The following is a 13,372-nucleotide window of genomic DNA, read 5'->3' on the forward strand; positions in this document are numbered from 1 at the left end:
CGGGCGATTTTTAATATTTAAAAGCAGCGCGTTTTGCGTTTAATTGGAGTGTAGACACACATGGGGCCTGTTCATTTGCAAAGTGATTGTCACTCTCGGAATGGCTTTTTTGGTGCAGTAAATTCTCTGTACGCATTTTCACCGCTTACAATTATAATACCAGAGTATTCCCGACTCGCATGATATATTAGGCAGACTATAATTCTAACAAAGGCCCATTCTTTTGTTCCCTTTTGCAATATTGAAACAACGCCAATGATGAACGGGCGGCTGCATTATGTAATAAAATTCCATTGAACCCAGACATGGACAGAAAACAAACAGCCGCAGGATTTTTACCTGAATGAGCAGTTTTTTCAGCCATGCAAGAAACGAGCTCGAGACGTCTGCTCAAAATAATGGAATGTATCAGGGGCTTTTCATCAGCAGAGACCATTTCGGCAGTCTCATAAATGCAAATGACAACACACAGTACTCGCGATATTGGCTTTCTTGTCCTAAGGAGGAGTAACATCCACAGGCAAAATAGAAGGCATAGAAGCCAAAGAAGCTAACAACAAAGACGGAAGCCAATAATTTTGTTTCAAAAAGATACAAAAGAATATATAACAAGAGTTTTTTTTTTATCTCTCTCGTCATTAAACATATAATATATAAATTTTTTCATTTTTTTTTGTTTTTAATAAGAAAGAAAATGTGAAATTTATTATAAAAAAATATTTGCTATGTACAAATCTTAATAGAGGATAGAGAACTTACGAGGGCGAAAAGCAAGTCACTGCTAGATTAAGAGCCAAGACGAGGGTCGCGGAAATTTATGGCTCACTTATATTTGCAGAAATAAAAATGTAGCGCCGATTTACATTATTTGCTGCAAAACAAGTCCAAGACACAGAGACTCGACACACACAAAAACTGAGAATGCGAAACGATACAACGCACACGAGAGAGATAAATGGCCAAAATGCCGCATTATGCTACTCGCCCATTCATCCTCGCATGTACAAAGAAATAAGTACAATATTTACCAACTAGGGGGGCATATATAGTTGATTCATGGAAAGCGACCGCTGGAAGTTAAAAAAAGATAAATTCTTGCATGCCTGCAGAGAGCGGGCATGCGAAAATCCATCACGGCAGTGTGTTATGTATATTCTGTTGATACTGCGCACAGCTCACACAAATAATATTAGTAGCAAAGCACCATACACAATAAAAGAGTGTATTGAATAAATAAATACGCGAGCGACAAACTTTGTAAAGCAGGAGACGTCTCGGCGAGGGTTGGTCGGCGGGCCGGCCGCAAAATATCAGCGCAAGATTTTCCTCCTCATTCTTTTCATCCCATCCGCACAGGGCAAATGTTTTGAATAAGCCAGTGGTCTTTTCATTTTGAGATGGAAATTCCAAAGCATGCATGCCCGAGCCGCACCGTGCGGAAGCCAAAGAATGGGAAAAAAAATTACAATGAATTTGCATTGCAGTCCAGTGATGATAGTCCGATGGTGCAGAAAAAGGGGTCCAGATATATATTTGACAAAAATTCGCGCCCCCCTTTTCATTTTCACTCAACCAGAAAAGGACTTGCGTGCCGAATTCGCAGCGCTTTTTATATACAAATATAAGTCTGCAGTGAAATTTTGCTGCTGAAATACAAATCTAGATATAGAAGGCAGCAGAGACTTAAAAATGGTGCTAGATTAGATGGATCAGATGCTGAGAGGAGGTTTGGACAAGTCGCTTTATCGTCCGTACATATGTATATAAAATGCGGGGCGAGCATTTAAGCGTGTTTCCAAATGCACACATGGGACACAAAAAGCGTCTCGCTCACTTTGTCAACCATGTGTTTATGGTGGAGCGTGCCAAAATGTTTTTGTGGTTAAACGTAACGTGATATTCAAATGTGGTGCGATTAAACTCGATGAGTGGGCAAGCGGACGAGTGAGCGAGAGCGAATTAATTACAAATGTGACCAAATTAATATTTATTATTTGTCTGATTACCAGATCACACAACTCCAAAAACGCGGTGAGATCCGTGAGCGCGATTACAAACGCAAAGCGAGGGTGACGCGGCAAGTTGTGGATAAAAACATTGATCGCAAAAGGCAATTTGATTTGAATTGCCGGCCAAATTTTCGCTGTTAGAGGAAATTTTAACAACTGACATTCAAACACGTTGAAAATGGATCCATTTCAATTGAATTTCAATGGTTTAGTGTTTGTCTGCTTTTATTCACGCAAACCAGACTCATCAAAATTTTATATTTCTCACTAAAGGCTATTTGCATATAATTAGAATGCAAAAATTTGCAGGCCACTAAATTTAATTTGAGACTAACATATTTCAAAAATTATAATGAGCTTGTTTTTATATTTCTTTCATTTATTAATTCTTAAGTTCTATATATTTATAAAATGCAAGTTTGTTAAATTTTGGTTGATTTTGGTAACGTTTTTCTCCCCTCTAATGTAATGACGGTGGCCACAGTTCACATCTGCATCACATTTTGAAATTAATCAGTAATCTATGTACTTTAATTCACCCTCACCCTGCTTATTATCTCTTCATCGCCACTGGTTAAGCACATTGTTCACCTCGTGTACTCGTGTAGTGTTTTTAAAGTGGAAAACTTCAATTTTTATGACATAATATAAAACTTGTGCAAGCGTAATTTTACAATCAATATTTCACCGACAAATGAAGCCTGATTTTGGGGAGCAAAAAATGAGCTTTAGCTGTGGGTTTCCGCAAATAGGTGTGCGACATGTCATTTCGTTCGGGGCGCATTTCGCCTTCCTTTTTCCGGCATGCTGATGTTGTTTGGCGGAAGTAGATCATGTGATATTGAGAAGATAGTGATTTAGTGATGAGCCGCCTCACCGGATTTGCAGGCAGCCATAAAAAGGGCCGGATTTGAGAGCACCTGGATTTGGTTGGCTTACCCCTGGGCCAAATGAGACAAAATATGACACCAACAAACCATAAAAAGGCATCACTTATTGAAACGCACGGCCGCACCGATGCGCTTTCCAACTCAACATGAGATGCACCCTTTTTCTACAAATTCCGGTTATGTATGTATGTGAATACGGATTTATATACTATGCACAGTGTCGCACTTGTGTCTCTGTGGGTCTTCTGGGGGAAGGAAAGAGCTCCAGCCCTGTAGCGCATCCACAAAAATCAACACGCGAGACTCGTGCTATAACACCAACAAAATTACCACCGAGCCGGCCAAATTTCGCTATTATTAGCACTTTATATAATAAAAATAAACATTATCGATTTCAATCAGGGGTTCTTTGCAAATTTAATAATTGACTTTTAAAATAAATAAAATTAAACGTTATTAATGAATTATTTACGATTAAAATTTAAGATTCATTGTTTTGCTTGTTTACAGTAAATTAATTGTTGCGATGTATCGGCCCAAGAATCTCCTTTCCGCGAACTACAACCATGGAAGGAACTTTGTAAACATGAGGGTATAATTCTGTGCGTATTTAAAGTGACTGCTATGAGTTGTTGGCTAGAATTACGTCGTCCAGTATATTTAATAATGCATTTTATTGCAGCAATGCACTTTGCAAAGGTAAGCCAACGAAGAGACGGATCTCGACCCTGGATCTAACTTGGCTGGGGATTCTCACGGCCAGAACATATTTTCAATCCTCGCATGCAAGAGGGAGACTAAGCGCAACCGACAGAAATATAAATGTGCTCGTGTGCGTTTGGCATTATGAGTTATGCGTCCCGGGAATTTAGTGCTCCTCCCAAAACGTAAGCACGCATTCACAGTCCCATAACATTCGATTTTTCGATAAGAAATTGCGCCTCGTTCAAGTTAACTGAGAGTCGCAGTTGTATTGCAGTGGAACAAGCTTCGCCTGAATCCATTTCCTATTTAATCACCATCAACCAAAATTAATAGGACCAAGCTAATTTGTGACGGATAAAGGGAATTAATTACTTAATCAATTTTCATTTGACACTCACAAATTACAAATAAGAAACTTTTTATCATGATAGCCACGTATCCAGTAATTAACTTCATTTTTGTTACTTTATTAACATTTTTTATTTGGTGGGGGGGGGGGGGATTAAAGAGACAAAAAGAATTATTTGCATCACATATGTAATAATTATTTTAAAGCAAAAGGAGTGACGCATGCATTTTGAGTAAAATTAAAATGCAAAGACGATGCAGCGAATCCGTCTTTTGGTGGTGACGGCGGTGCCAGATTTGCATAATTGGAAGCACGCATATCAAATTACAGAGTCGTTCGCATGCGGGAGACACTTTAGTGGCGACCACCACATTATCCTCCTCCTCTCCCTCTCTCTCTTGCTTCTTCGTCAGTCGATACTCGAGACATAATCAAATTATACCCACAACACTCTGTGGACACGAATGCAGCCCAACCCAGCTGTTTTATATGCTAGTTTGGGTTTATGTGCGCGTGTCCGCACTCTGAACCATTATCTCTCAACAACAGATTGTACGTACAAAACAGCGCAGATATTACGGGCGCACATTATTTTGGGAACTAGAGTAAACTACTACCTGCAAATCTCGTTTTGCCCGTGAATATGGCGGAAAGTGTCACGCTCCAAATTTGAGTCCATGCACAATCATGAACGAAGTATTGATTCATAAGCGTGCGTGATGATTTTCATTACTATTAATTATTATCAAACATAATAATTATTATGCGCAATGCATGCAAACAAAATAATTTAAATTGCAACACAGCAGTATTTAATCTTTCAAATCCTCAAAATAAAAGTGGAAAATTTCTTTTAAATAAATTTCAAGCATAATCGCTCTGGAAAAATCAATAAAATTTTATAATGTTTCACATTACTATATTAATCGCCATTTTCTTTGGATTTTTTTTCATTTTAAATGATTTAAGCCGAAATCAAATAAAAACATCCTAAAAGGATAAAATCAAAGCGAGTTAATGGAGAAAACTTGATGGTCGGTTCCAGTGAGCAATCAGAAAATTCTCTGGTTCTCATTGTCAGAAAAAAGTAATTTCCACTGAATTGTATGGAGTCACTGAAAAAGGTCCCAGCTGAAAAAGAACGTTCAGCAAAATGTGCTTCAGGCGCACGCTGACAAATTGCGCGCGTTCGACTTTTTGCGATGCATCATTATATGCAATGAGAGTCATCCATTCAGCTATCAGTCAGGGCTTATGTGTCACAACCACCCGCACGCCAATCACCACCCGAGCGGAATCATGCTTGAATTTTAACATGCTACACGCACACTCCAGCCAACACACTGGGATTTTTTTAAACTGGGATTTCCAGTCAAAAAATCTCTGTGGAGGCTAAAAAATATCTAGCGATAAGTGAAATTAATAAAAAAAAATAATGATTGCTTGGCAATAACTATTATTCATTAAACTCAATTAAGCGTCTCTGCATTAACTGAAAACAGTTGTAATTAACACATACCAAATAGTAATTAAGTCATTAAAGCCATTCCGGCTAAGAGAACAGAAGCGAAAATCGTACAAAAAGCAAGCTGGTTCGCCTCGTGCCATCCGCATTTTTGCGGCTTTGAAATTGGATAATTTGCTCTGCGGAAAGTTGGAGGCGTAATTTATTAGTCAAGCAGGCAGACCCGCGCAACACTGTGGACCGGCGGGTTGCATACGCCGGACAAAAACAGGCGCAAATTTAATAACCATTGGTTGGCAGCACTGCTTCGGTGGTTGGCAGCACTGCTTCGGTAAGGAAAACACTGGTTTAGGAGGGTTGTGTGTCTAATTTCGCCTTTTTTCCCTGAGTTGAAGGCCATGGCATCTGCACATGTGCCGTGGAGGTCACCACAAGGGTACGCTGCCCAGCCACCCATAAATTGTGGCCCTTCTTACGGACATACAGAAAATAGAGCAAAATTCCATCATCCAGCATGGCCCGAAGGAACTCCACCCACCCCCGGACAGGAGATGGCGCCAAACCCTCTGCAAAATGGAAACAATGGACCAGTTCTCAACTCAGGAGGTTTTGGACAGACTTATGCAGGAGGTCCGGCTCCTCCGGGAGCTGTAGTAACGTTGGAGGAAATCATTCAGCGTGTTTTCCAGCATGTCACGCTGCAATTCTCAAATCAGCTCAAAATTCAGAATGACCAACTTGGCGAAATGTTCAGTAAAACAGTATCTTTGATGCAGGAGGAATTCGAAAAGGAACGTTTGTCCTGGAAGGAGAGAGATGAGAAGCACGAGGCTAAGCTGAGGGAGCTTGAGCGGAAGGTCCTTTTCTACGAGAAGAATGCAGAAAATGAGTCGAGCGGTACAGATAACAGACGGAGGCAATTTCACGGCAGGTATCAGAGAGGTTATTATCCACCAATTGCTCCTCTGACAAAGGCTGATGACACACCCTGCGTGAACCAATACATCGATCGCTCTGCCCAACTCGATGAGGCCCTGAAGAATGATGAGTCGCTCGCAGTGGAGGGAGCCAAGGTCAAGTTTGTTGAACATCAAGGGGTCAGTCTACTGGATGCCAAGCAAGAGATAAAGGCACACGCCATAGCCTCTGATCTCTGGACCAGCATGGGGGCTGCACAAGAGGTTACGGCGGCGGTGGGCAAACCGAAAGCGGAGCCGGGAAAGACTGAAATAGGCGGAATCATCAGAGAGAAGACTGAAAAGTACGGTACTGTGTTTCACGTGGTAACTAAAATGAGGTCCCCCCACAAGTTGCACAAAGCACCTGAGCCTTTCCTAAAGGGAGTGAAGACTGCATTTGCTAAGCTGGCCCAAGTCATTCGAGAGGAAGAGATTGATGAGATTGCAATGACCTACATGTGCAGTGGCATGGACAGGCTGCATCGCCTCTGGGTCTTGGACACTCTGTACGAAGAACTTCGAGATGTCCCTGTCACTGTTCATCTGTACAACAAGTATGTCTCCAAACGCTGGGGAAACTGTGGGAATTTGTTCAACCCAAAGGAGGCCGGAGAGGAAGAAGAAGAGACTGGAGGGAAGCCGGATGACGGAGAGCAGCTAAATGATGCCCCTAATTCGCAGACTGTTGCACCCAGGGAGAGAAGCAAGCGCAACTGTGGTGCTCGTGAGAAACTTTCTTTATAGATTTCCCTTGTCGAAACAGCGACGTGAGTAACTTAAAATTAGGGCTTTGGAATTGTGAAGGGCTTACGAAAGCATATGAATCTCCGATTGCAACAGAACTGCAAAATTATGATATTCTTCTTTTCACGGAAACATTTTTAAAGAAACCACTTCACATTCCTGGTTTTTATTCAAGGCAAGTTTTAGCTTCACAAAAGGAGGCAGGGCGACCGATGAGGGGAATTTCCGTGTATTTTAATTCTAGGTTAGGAAATTTACTAAATGTGAAATATTTGGAAAACTTCATAATTCTAAATTTTGATGACATTACAGTAGTAACATGCTATTTAAATCCGAAGATACGTTCTACAACAGTGACTAATGAACTTCTCTCAATCCTTAAATATGTTGAAAATTTTGAAAATTTCATTTTGGCTGGAGACTTTAATTGCCGACTGGATACTAAAAACAGAAAAATTGACTCGCTGCTTGATTTTGCTGAGGAAAACAGTCTGACAATAGTAAATGAATATCCATATAAAAGTACCTACGACTGTAGTAATGGTCATAGTGTGGTTGATTTAATCTTCAAAGGGCCAAAAATTTACACCGAAAATTTTAAAATTTGCCCAACCATAAGAAAACATAATTTTATTTCAATAGAATTTAATTTCACAAAACAAAAGAACCGAAATGGGGACATGTCTTTGAATAAGAAAAATTTTAAATTAGATGAAAACATACTTAAAGAGCTTATTGAGACTAAATATAAAAATATTCTAAGAACAAATCTGGAAAAGGGGGACGTTGAAGAGTTTTATAAAAATATGATAAATATTATGAAAGAGGCCGACATTCCTCGTAGGCAAACTGAACGGATTAGTCAACCGTGGTTTGATTCTGAATGCTACGAATTAAAACAGAAATTGAACGAATGGAGAGAGTGCTTGGAAGTGGCTGAAAGTTTAAATGTAACTAGTATAATCAAGATTCTATTACCGCACTATACCGCAATAAAAAGAAATTACAAAAATGTGTGTGAAATGAAGAAGAACGCTTTTGTGCAAATGAAGGAGTTGGACATTTTAAAAGAGGCGGAGCAGAATAAGTGCTATAAAATTCTCAAGTTGAGCAAAAGTTTTTACAATACAAACAATATAATGATGGATGAATGGGAGTGCAATTTTGAAAAAATTTTCAACGAGAAAAAATTGAGTGAAAATGAATCTTTAAATCTGAAAGAGATGATAGTAGATTACAGAAATGATATAAATTTTTCACCTATTATGGAAGAAGAAGTTTTGTTAGCATTAAAGAAAATGAAAAACGGGAAATCCCCTGGACCTGACAAAGTGAAGAATGAAAATATTAAACTACTTGTTGAATCCTTACTCCCCGAAATAACGCAATTTTTCACCAAATGCTTGGAGCTAGGAACATGTCCAGAGGAATGGAGGCAGTCAAATCTAAAACTCTTGTATAAGGGAAAAGGGGACGCGGAAAATACAAATTCATATAGAGGAATATGTATTAGTTCGGCTTTTTACAATCTGTTAGATCGTGTACTGCATGCACGTATCTACTCATCTTTGATTCACGAGATTCCAGGCAATCAATATGGTTTTGTGAAAGGAAAATCTACTTTACAGGCAATTAAGTCCTTAGTTAATAACATTCAAGAGACAGTTTATAAGAAGAAATCACCCTTATATGCCTTATTTTTGGATGTAAGTAAAGCTTTTGACTCAATAGATAGGGCGTTTATTTTTAAGAAGTTAATAGAAAGCAAGAAGCTAACGTTCACGGAGTTAAATTATTTAGCTCACAACTTAGACTTAAATTTCTTGAGAATAGTAGATGGAGTAACAGTATCAAAACTTATTACACAATCAAATGGGGTAAGACAGGGGGGATGCACGTCCCCATTTCTGTTCAATTACTCTTTAGCTGATATAAATAATATTCTACGAGATTTGCCAAACGTGAAAGCCATTTATTATGCAGATGATATTGTTTTAACCTCAGAAAAATTAAGTGACTTGAAAATTGCTTTAGCCAGAATGAAAGAATTTTTGTTAAAACGCAGTTTGAAACTTAACTTGGAAAAGTGCAAATTCTTGAAATTTAGAAATAAGGGTCTAGGAAAATATGCATTAAGTGACCGCCTAGATTTAGGTGGAATTGAAATAGAGAGAGTTGCTGAGTTTACATATTTAGGAGTTACTTTTCAACCATCAGGAATCTCTTTTGGAAAGCACATTGAAAAAAGAACAAGAGCTGCATTGCTGGCCACTTATAATATACGAGAACTAAAACAATTATCCATTGAAACAGCACACAAGCTATTTGATCTAAAAATTTCCCCAATTGCGTCCTACGGCATTGAAGAAATATGGCCTTTCCTAACAAAGACTGATTTTGAAAATCTTGAAAAAGTCAAAACAAGATATTTAAAAAGAGTTTTAGGACTATCCAAGTATATTAGATCTAGATTTGTGTATGAATTAGTTGACACTGATCTCTTTGTATCGGACTTACAGGTAAAATATTCTCTAACTGAAACTGAAGCATTCCAGAAATTTTGTGTGTCTAAATATTTAAACAAACTTGAGATATGTGATGAGTTCTACGAGACAGAAACTATGAAGAATAAAAATTGGCAATGTGCAATGTTCAGTGATCGCCAAGTGTTTACGAGATTTGCCTGTCACGGGTACCACTATTTATTTTGTAAGAATAAAAATTTTCATTCTCAAGCGACAATAGATTGTGAATGCAAGCACTGCGGTAAGAAATGTTCACAATATCATATTCTTGAATGTAATGAACGAAAACTAAGCCTAAGAGAGGCTGCAAAAATCAAAATTAACTAATTTTGTACTTTGTAATAATTATCGAAACAAGCTTAATTGTAAAATTAATTTTAGGAAGACAAATTAGCTTTAGACACCCGTTGTACACCTAGTTGTGTTCAATAAATACTCTATCTATCTAAATTTAATAACCGCTGACTTGCAGAGCCACTGATTGCGGCCTCTCATTAATTACTTTTCGCGAGAAGCGGTGCTGCAGATTTTTCCCAACCAACCGACATGCAAAAGGAATCTTATTTTAAACATTATTGCCTTCTTTATACCGTGAGCGGCACTAACGAGCTCAACTTTTCATCTGTTCACGCCTAAAATAATACATCATAAGCTGTGAGCTAACCTTAATATTGCAAACGTTTGTTATCATTTATGTCACGTGAAACAAGGCCTGCATAAAATTGAGCCTCTCTTAATTGAATAATCAATAATTACATTTTTATGCAGAAGACATAAAATGCAAATTAGAAAAAAAGTTGCTGAAATTAATACCAGACAATCTGCATATTATATAAACTAGGGCTTAAAAATCCCCACTGTCTTGCAACGCATATCCTCGGAATTATACACCAGCCCAGGTGCTCGTAAAACATTAAAAAAGGAACAAACGGCTTGGTCCAAATAAAAATCATCAGTTAAAAAGTGACTCGTTAATTTTATCACAAAATTTCCGAGAAATTTCTGTCAAATTTCCTTGAGATATTAAAAAACACAAAAACCTTTCTCGTTGAAAAAGAATGACAAAAATAAACCTCTTGTGTTAAAATAAATTAAGACCGTTATTTGTCTTCTTTTTTATTCCAAGCTGTGAAAATTGTGTTTTCATCTGGTTTTGCGTCCTTGATATTGAAGCAATAATCCACGGCAGCTGATTCGACGATAGGCCGAATTTGCCCTTTTCAGCTCTATCGAGAATATACGCGCTGCACACGCCAGCAAGTTTTGAAATTGTGTCGGACGAGTATCCTTGGCGATCCCGCGCGCCTGGGATCGATTATGAAAATATTTTCATTTGCGTGCTGTTATCAGAGAGCGCGGGCGGGGTGCCGATACAAGGCACAGAAATGAAAGGCCGCGCGCGCGCGCGTGCAGAAATACGACTGGGCGCCGATAAAGTGTTCCTGGCAGCTGTCGGACAGGTGGACGATAACCAGATACACCCTGCCTGGCACTAAAAATGACGAGCCCGATTTTTATCGGTGCGCGCGGTCCAAAGGGTTCTCGTTCATGCCACAAGAAGGGACGACTCAACTATTACAACTTGACGTAAAAGAGGGTCCGCGCCTGCTTTTCCTGAAAAAGTGCGGTCCTCTCGCATGTCTCTTTCAACCAGTTGCCAAGGAGCGAAAATTACCATTAATCTCGCCCTTCAAATCTACGCCTGGCGTATAATCAGATTTACCCTTTGATTCCATTTTCATTTCATTTCATTTTTTTGCAGGAATTATTCTATATTTAATTTTGGTGAAACCATTCCATTTTTTATATTTTCTTTTTTGTCCTTGAAAACGAGCCGCAAAAATCACAATCCTACATCGCCTGGCGTAAGTGTCATCACCGTTTCGCTCTTTTCTCTGATCCAATTTGCGTGCAGTGAGTGGAAATAATAAAACAAAACAGAGGGAATAATAAAAGGCCGATGCACAAATATATGTTATGGCTCCGAGTGTCAGTTGCAGACTCGCTGGGCATGAGTAATGTGCCTGAAAAGCACATTCGAGTGTGTCTGTCAGCCACGCCACAACGATACTTATGGATGATGCTCTTTCCATCGGCTCACGACACATTAAACAGGGCAAAACGGAGAGAGCGAGAGAGCGCGCGCGGGTCGGCCGTGACGAACCAACAACTAACCGCACGAGTGCCCCTTAATCTGCACCAATCATCGCCACTTTGCACTTCAGCGGTCATTGGAATCGAGGAAATTAATCATAATTCTCTCTATGCGCATGGATGCTCAGAATTTAATTAGATTTGGTTTTATTGTTGTTTTACTTCTAAAACTCTAATAAGATTTAGTAGAATTGGGCAAATCAACTTTTTCACGTGTGTCTGTAAAAAAACCCATCCCGTTTCAAATTCAGATTCTCCAATAAATACAGTTGAAAAGAAAACTCTTAAAGATGTAAAAGATTAAAAAAAAATTACGCATTGTTTTGCACTAACAATAAGAATAAAAGGTTACTTAAATTAGTCAGGAATAATTAAAGTCTTAATAATATTAAGGATAAGTTAAGTCTTCAATTATCCGTAATAAAGACAATCTTCTGTTTTTTAAATAGAAAATATTTTTAAATTTGCCATTGTAAAATTTTGTCCTTCTTGGTAAGAAACCGATTTATCTGGTGAAAGTAATATAAAAGTCTTTTCATTGTTTCATGCTATATCCGAAAGTTAAAAAAGGAGCGTCCGAAGTTTGCACGAGGCAGCTCCTCTCTGTTTTGGTAAACATGGCATGGGAAGTTATAAAAGATTCGCAATTCCCTTAACGAATTCCGGCGGAAATAAACCGCGCGCAAATCCAGTTTGATCAACAACAAAAGTTTTGTCATTAAACGAAGTCACTTACTCACTCGCTTGACTCTGTGGAACTGGAAAACATAATATCGGCGGCGGAGACGAGACGTATAGACGAGTGCGGAAGAAACGAGCGTGTCGGGTACGTCGTTCCGGGGGCGGTTTTCACCCCCAACGAGTGAACGCGCTCGTCAATTACATGCGAGGAATGCGCTGACTTATAGCAGGACGACGTTAAAGAGGGCTCCGTGCAAATAAACTCGCAGATAAAGTGAGCGGGCGAATCGTCACTTTGCTTAATTCATGCGGGAGGGTGGCGTGTGGGTGGAGAGCGCAGTGATAATTGTACGAGTGCGAATGATTAATAACTCACCCTGAGGCGGGGGTTGTGCCACGACTTCACCTGCTTCGCCTTCATCTTCATAATATCAAGCACCTGAAAGCAATCACCAGCAAGTATTAAACTCTACCCGCTCGCGTTCCATTTCACAATAGTTCACTCGCGTGAATTTATGAGTGGCAATATTTCCCACGCCAGGCACAAAGGAATTTATATTTCGGCGTGTCATTTTACAGCTTTTATTTGTGAGGCGGCTATTAATTAAATTGTTCCTCTACACGGGATGCGTGTGTAAATCACAAACGCCTATGGAAATTACATCAATTTATATAGTTTACACGTTTTCTTACTTGAAAAAATTTGAAAGTGGTAAAGCTATGACGCTTTTTAGCTTAAAAAGATTTTGTCATGTTTTAAAAGGAATAATTTGATTTAAGTGTATATTTTTTTTTAAATTTAAATATTTAAATTTCTGTATTTCTTAGCTTTCAATTAAAATTCATTTCAGTTTCACTTTGAAAACAAATTTTGAATTTTCATATCTTTTT

General features: G+C 38.8%; 1 protein-coding gene across 1 annotated transcript in view; it reads right to left on the reverse strand.

The window, feature by feature from the left end:
* Nucleotides 1-13,372, reverse strand: part of LOC132204048 (RNA-binding protein Musashi homolog 1) — a 63,758-nt gene that overhangs the window by 36,736 nt on the left and 13,650 nt on the right. Inside the window, exon 2 of the mRNA XM_059632280.1 lies at nt 12,858-12,920. Within this exon, the coding sequence (XP_059488263.1) occupies nt 12,858-12,908 (51 nt within the window). The 5' untranslated portion in view covers nt 12,909-12,920. The remainder of the gene's footprint in view (nt 1-12,857; nt 12,921-13,372) is intronic.

This window comes from Neocloeon triangulifer, unplaced genomic scaffold (genome assembly GCF_031216515.1).
Source record: "Neocloeon triangulifer isolate White Clay Creek 2 clone unplaced genomic scaffold, ASM3121651v1 ptg000020l, whole genome shotgun sequence".
Lineage (NCBI taxonomy): Eukaryota > Metazoa > Arthropoda > Insecta > Ephemeroptera > Baetidae > Neocloeon > Neocloeon triangulifer.